General features: G+C 41.4%; 1 protein-coding gene across 1 annotated transcript; it reads left to right on the top strand.

Annotated features, from left to right (window-relative positions):
• Nucleotides 1-3,794: 3,794 nt before the first annotated feature.
• On the top strand, nt 3,795-5,735 carry tmsb2 (thymosin beta 2). The gene is made up of 3 exons (XM_036127518.1): nt 3,795-3,946; nt 4,939-5,043; nt 5,278-5,735. The coding sequence occupies exons 2-3, from the start codon at nt 4,944-4,946 to the stop codon at nt 5,313-5,315; spliced, it is 138 nt and encodes a 45-aa protein (XP_035983411.1). The 5' UTR covers nt 3,795-3,946; nt 4,939-4,943; the 3' UTR covers nt 5,316-5,735.
• Nucleotides 5,736-6,756: the final 1,021 nt, after the last annotated feature.

Genomic DNA, 6,756 nt, shown 5'->3' with positions numbered 1-6,756 from the left:
AACTTTATTGCTCATTTAAGGACACTGAATTTCATAAATTGTCTTCCTTAACTAACTGTATGGCTAGTATTAAACAGTGGTTAAGTGACAACTTCTTGCTTCTAAATTCACAGAAAACAGAAACACTAATTATCACACCTGAATGTAAAATCCCTCAGATAAAGCAATATATTGCCGACTTAGGCTCGTCTGTTCAGCCGAGCCTCAGGAGCTTAGGTGTTGTGTTCGATACAGCAATGTCCTTGGAGAACCATTCCAAACAATTAGTTAGAAACTGTTATTTCCAACTAAGAAATATCTCCAAATTAAGACCATTGGTATCAAAGGGTGAGTTGGAAATGATTATTCATGCTTTTATCTCCTCACGGTTGGACTATTGCAACAGTCTTTTTACATGCTTGAGCAAGAAGGAGCTAAACCGTCTTCAGGTTGTCCAGAACTCTGCTGCAAGGCTTTTAACTCACATAAACAAAAGAGATCACATTACCCCAGTATTAGCAGCTTTGCACTGGTTACCGGTCCAGTATAGAATCCAGTTCAAAATTCTTGTACTTACTTTTAAAGCCCTGCATGGTCTAGCTCCTCCCTACATTTCTGAGCTGATACAGCTCCATACTCCGACCCATAGTCTTAGGTCACTGGGCCAATCATTGTTAGTGGTCCCACGCACTTATTTTAAAACTAAAGGGGATCGCTCATTCCAGGCAGTGGCTCCGAGGCTGTGGAATGTTTTGCCTCTCTCTTTACGTTGTTTGAACTCTGTTGCTTCTTTTAAAAAGCAACTAAAGACGCTGCTATTCAAGCAGGCTTTTTATTAGATATGTGGGTTTTATGGTTTCGTTTGTATGTTTTTCCATTTTGTTTTAAAATGCTGTTTAGTATTGCTGTATACTGTTTTTTTTTTTTGTTGTTGTTTGTATTTGTATTTTACTGTGAAGCACTTTGTGATTTTTATCTGAGAAAAGTGCTATATAAATAAATTTTACTTACTTACTTACTCATATTAGATTGAACAGCTGTTTCTAATGCTACTATAAATGGATAAAACTGTCCAATTAATTGCTAAAAGTAGGGGTGTGTGGGTGGAGCATGGAGGGAACAGAGATTGTTTCATATGAACTGTCTGATCATTTCTGACTGCCTGAGGTCATGTTGACTCACGCTGTTGTGAGGTGAGCAGTCTTTTCTAAGCCACGTTTCCTCAGCAGCTTGGTCAGCAGGCTGTAACCAGACCTCAGGGAAGATTAAAGGCTAAAGAGCAGCAGTGTGTAGTGATGGAAGCACAGCATAGTGAAGTCCTCGCATCATGGCTTTATTACACTTTAATGTGACCCAGAATTGCTTCAAAGGCTAAAGAAGACAGACCACCAAATATTATTCTGAGAAATACTATTTTATTTGACTGTTATGGACAAAATGTAATAGTGTTTTTTTATGGGAATTATGAAGAATTTCACCAAACATACCTAAAAATAAACAGAAATCTTAAAATGACGGCAGTTTTTTTTTCTAAATCTTAAAACAGCATTTAGCATTCAGCAAAAAAAATATAAAAAATACACAAAGAAAAATCAAAAACAGTCAAAATGATGACCGCTTCTTCACATTGAAAATGAAATATCATACTAAACAGTCTGGTTTGTTAAATAGCTTTTACTATATCACAGTCCTGGATGATCGCATATCAACTGCATCTCAGTGGTCATTCAGTGTAAAAATATTCATGTATAAATAGTACCTTTAGACATTTGAAGTAACTGATTCTTAAAGACCATTACGTATTGATGCTTGATGAGCCATTTGAATGCAATAAATATACATATATAGAGAGAGATTTATTTTGCAAACCAAAGCCAGGCTAAGGTATAAGTAAGCCATCTAACCTACTCTCACACCAGCAGCCCCACCTCCGGTAAGAAAAAAATTGCAAAACCGAATTTTGCAATTGGCAATTTCTATTTTATAAATGTATGTTTTTTTTTTTAAACCAGCATTATTCATACAAAACAAAAGTTTTATTCTCTTTGAAAACCAAATTTGTCTAGAAGCAAAACAAGCTCATTATTTCAAGCGGCATTAAAAATCACGTAGTGACCGATGTGGTTGGAGCAACCCACATTCTGGTTACAGTGTAGCATCTTTAAGCTATTTTAAATTATATAAATGGGAACAATGAGGCAAAACAATAGGAATAAGTAATCATTGTAATAGATGATCTAAAGTGAGGCAAACCGATGTAAAAGGCTGAAAAGGGAAGTTTTATAAATATGGAAATAAATGTTTAAGAAATATTACATTTATTCAGAGTTGATCAGTCCCTCCAAAGTACAAGGACATGGGTTTAATGTTTTAGGATTGAGGGGAAAGAAAAGGAGGAGGTGAAAGTCTTGGAACCACCAGAGCCCATCATCTTCCAACAAAGCGCCCCTCCAAGGTCTAAAATCAGACTGTTTCATTCACAAAACCTGCTGAACTTAGCTTATTTTAACTTAACAACCACTTAAACTAGCAGGCTATTAGTTCTGGTAAATGTATTTTGGATGTCTTAGTATTTGATTTGAAACGGGGCCGGATGTGAAGGGAAATGACCCGAAGAAAGACACTCAGTGATGCTGGAACACGTAGATAGAGGAAAACTGGGGTCTTGCATTTATGCTCAATGCTTAATATCTCGACTCTTATACTGTCATCAGGCAGTTCACAGATGTGTTCGCAAACGTAGCAAATGAAGCAATACAACGAATAACCATGGAGGCAGCAGGGCGCGGTATACCTCAAGGGAGATCAGCAAAGATAAAGAAGAAGAAGAAGAAGAAATCAATGACATTCCAACTTAAGTTAAACAAAAGCATTTGACAGTGACACTTGACAACGTTAGAACGTTACGTAAAGGGAGCATAAATGTGTCTTTACACAAAAAATAGGTAGTTCTATAGCAAATTGTGTAAACAAAAAGCTGGATTGCAACTGAATATTAAGGGTTGATCTGATGGGGTAAGGTTTGTTGATGGCTTCTTTCTTACTGAACCCCTGTATGCTACTCTCTTCTCACCAGCATGTAGTTTCCAAAGAGGGATTGCCTCAAGGAGCTGTTCAGAGGCAGAGTCGCGGTTACATATGAGCATTTTTATCAGAGAAACTTAGACGATAAGAACAGGAGTTCATTAAAAACTTGGATGGATGCCACTTGTGTGTAACAAGAGGTTATTCTGGCTACGCCTGAAAGTGTGGCAAGGACATTTTAAAGAGACCTTAAGCAAAGTCCTGAAGGCAGGGAAAAGGTCACATCTGAGGTGTCACTTTAGGTTACAAAAGGGTCATCTTCATTCTTTTACGCTGTTCATAAATTTTCAGCTGGAAACCACAATAATGTTGCGTAAATGTACAAATATGCATAATAAAGTCAATATTAGCTGAGTTGTGGTGAGTGATGGTAAGTGGAACAGCCCCAAATGTAATGCTGCTTAGGGCCTCCTATAACCTGGGTCGGTTATAGCCATTACTGTTGAGCCATTACAAATATTTTTTTTAAGGGAATAATATGTTTAACATTCACTAGAGAGATAAATCCCTTCAGAGCATCTGATTCCCAGCAGGCACTGTATAAAATCTCTAATAGGCTACATGTTGTGGCTCATGTAAATAATATTTGTGGCTGATCTCATGAAATCTATATTGAATAGCTGTCCAATGTCAGTGGTTTCTTCCTCATGTCTTTCCCCTTAAGAACATTAATATTAATGGAAGAAGAAGGCTGACCAAGCTCTCAGTCACTCTCCCTCCTCCCCCTTCCCTCCTTCTTATACGCAGACCCTGGAACCAGTAAGGCGCACACACACACGCCGGCAGCCTGTCTCAGCTTCCGTACCGCTCTAGTTTCCGTACCTCCGACCCTCCCTGCAGCCTTCTGCCTTGGATATCAGCCCGCCTGCTGCGTGGATCACCGGTAAGAAAAGCTTATCTCTCCTTCTCTCCTCAGTTTCGTCTTTGTCCCTGGGACTGATGGCGGCTCCGGTTCGCCGTGAGTCAAACAAAGGGCTGGGGTGTGGCTGGATGGGAAGAAGCTTGGCTGCCGATGGCAACAGTGAAATAACGTTAACGAACTGATGCTGAGGATGAAGATAATAGTGGCAATGACGAGCAAAGCAATACTGATGGTCTTTTTAGGGGTTTATAATGGTTGTATCGTTATTACCTTGTGACACAGATAGAAGGTTGCTTTGATTAGCAATAAATTCATATTTAAAGATTCTGCATTGCGCTCAGTAAGCCTGACACCACATCAAGCTGAACGGTTAGGCCCCGTTCCAGTCCACAGTAGTGGGAATAATCTAACAAAAGCTCGTCCTGCTTACGAAGCTCTGCGGGCTCGTGGGCGTGAAACAAATCAGTCAGACGTACCGGGATCTGGGCAGCGACAAGACTGATCCGTTAGGTCTGAAGCCGTAGGTCTCACTGCGGTGGAGCCTGCGGACGGATCGTGCACTGCATCCACAAAGCTGCAAGAGGGGGATGCAGTAGAAAAAGAGACAGGCAGAGTGAGGGAGGATGCAGCGAGAACAAAGACCGAAGCCATCAGAGAGAGAGAGGGTGGAGGGGGTGGAGGGGGGGTGGGGGGGGGGGAAGAAATCAGACACAAAAGAGAGAAGACACAGCTGGGTAAAACAGGCACATGTTAGCCACAGAGGCATGTGAGAGCAGCAGACATGCATGTAGACTGAGCATGTGTGGGAGGCAACCACTTGTCAGAGCAGCACATGTTGTAGCCACTCCCTTGCAAGACAGCTGACGGCCCTCACTTTGGATTTCCATTTACCTCAAATGGCATTTATCTTAAACGGCAGCCTATATGCAGCGAGCTGCAGTGCACGTTCCACATGATGCTTGAAAAGAGAAGGTCAAAACGGCGCGCTGAGTTTCCTGTCTCATCCTTCACAGCCAAAATGTCGGACAAGCCAGACATGACTGAGATCGCCCGTTTCGACAAGACAAAGCTGAAGAAGACCGAGACGAAAGAGAAAAACCCCCTGCCCACCAAAGAGAGTGAGTGCCACCCCCCCCCCCCCCCCCACCACACCACCTTAATCTGCATGTACCAGTCCTTCATCCTCTGCAGCAATCCCCACCCTCCATCATCACCTTTCCACATACTCAGCAAAGACAGCGGCGAAACAAATGGCTGCAGTCTGAGCAAACCAAAAAAAAGCTGCACCTACTTCCAGGTTCACTGCAATGCGAGCCTAAACCAATAGCATCTTTTTCTCTCTTCTTTTGCAGCCATTGAGCAGGAGAGGAAAGGCGATGCCACACCTTGACTTGAGCACATGAAGAAAAGGAGCTGAGATGCCACAGGAATTAAGCACTTTCTTTTTGATTATCCCAGTATTTGAATTTCCTACATTGTCTTCAGAAAAAGGGTGCTCTCTGAGTTCCCCTGGGGTGCTAAAAGGATATTTGGCATCCTAACATGTGGGGCTCTCTTAAAAATCTGAAACACTTCAGCCTGGGTGCCCGTCTTGTGCTGTTAGCCTGTAGCTAGCATGTCTCCATTATTGCCAAACTAGGAAGGGGTGAAGTGATGTAGCACAGGGAGAGAAGCAAGGCATCCAGGCTGGAACGTTGCAGGGGGTGGGGGTTGTCTGTGGACGCAAGGTCAACTGAAATCAATCCATGTGGGCTTTTTTCTTATCAAACTTTTTACTTTTCTTTATGTAATAAACATGAAGACACGGAAAGCAGTCTGTTTTGTGCTTTTTGAGCCCTAATTTGTGTCAGTGTACAAATTGTTAGTATATATTTACACTAATTGTGGCGAATTGATGTGCTGCCTTAATTTAGAACAATGCACATAAGGAATCAATCGCAAATGGTTTCATAATTTTTCGAAAATCAGTTCTGAAAGATACATTTGTTCCTCCCCAGGCGAGCAATTGATGCTAACACTTATTCTACACTACTGCTACATGGGAAGGGAGAACATTGTCTAAATGAGAAATCTTATCTAAAGCAGTTAATTGTCGATCATTTAGCATAAGTTCACTGCTCTCTCAGTAGATTTAGAGAAAGAGGTTTGCGGGTTAGAATTCTGATTTCTAATGCCTAACCTTAAGGGGTTGGGGGGAGTTTGGGTGAGAACCTAAAGTAATTCAGAGTTTATCCACATTAATTTCTTGTAATGGGATTGACTTGCTCACAAAACGAAATTAGACTTAAGTTTATGTCGCTCTTCGGTTGTCACCTCATCTGATGGAGGAAAAATCTAATCAGATTTTACAGATTGGGTCAGATTTTACAGATTGGTCAAAAAATCCTATCTAAGGAAACCCAGTAGATTGCATCAAAGTCCCAACAAGCAGCATTCACTCCTGAAGAAGCATAGAGCCACAGGGAGAGTCGTCTGTATTGTCCATGGCTTTGCAGCAATCCCTCATACTGAGCAAGCATGAAGCAACAGTGGAAAGAAAAACTCCCCATTAACGGGAAGGAAAAACCTGCAGCAGAACCGGGCTCAGTATGAACAGTCATCTGCCTCGACCGACTGGGGGTTACAGAAGACAGAGCAGAGACACAACAAGAGAGACAAACAAGCACAGAAGCACACATTGATCCAGCAATCTGTTCTATATTAGATGGTAGTAGTGGGTGATCTGTCTTCCTTGGATGATGTCACAGTTAACAGAACACCAGACCAGGTGCACCTACTATGAAGAAATAAAAATGACAGAGAACAAAAAGTTATAAGCTGAAATGACAACA

This window comes from Fundulus heteroclitus, chromosome 23 (genome assembly GCF_011125445.2).
Source record: "Fundulus heteroclitus isolate FHET01 chromosome 23, MU-UCD_Fhet_4.1, whole genome shotgun sequence".
In the NCBI taxonomy this organism is placed as follows: domain Eukaryota; kingdom Metazoa; phylum Chordata; class Actinopteri; order Cyprinodontiformes; family Fundulidae; genus Fundulus; species Fundulus heteroclitus.
This window is presented reverse-complemented; position numbering and strand designations above follow the sequence as displayed.

Coding starts and splice junctions, on each gene's coding strand:
- tmsb2 (XM_036127518.1), top strand. CDS start 4,944: ATGTCGGACAAGCCAGACATGACTGAGATCGCCCGTTTCGACAAGACA. Junction 5,044..5,277: donor CCCCCTGCCCACCAAAGAGA/GTGAGTGCCACC, acceptor CTTCTTTTGCAG/CCATTGAGCAGGAGAGGAAA.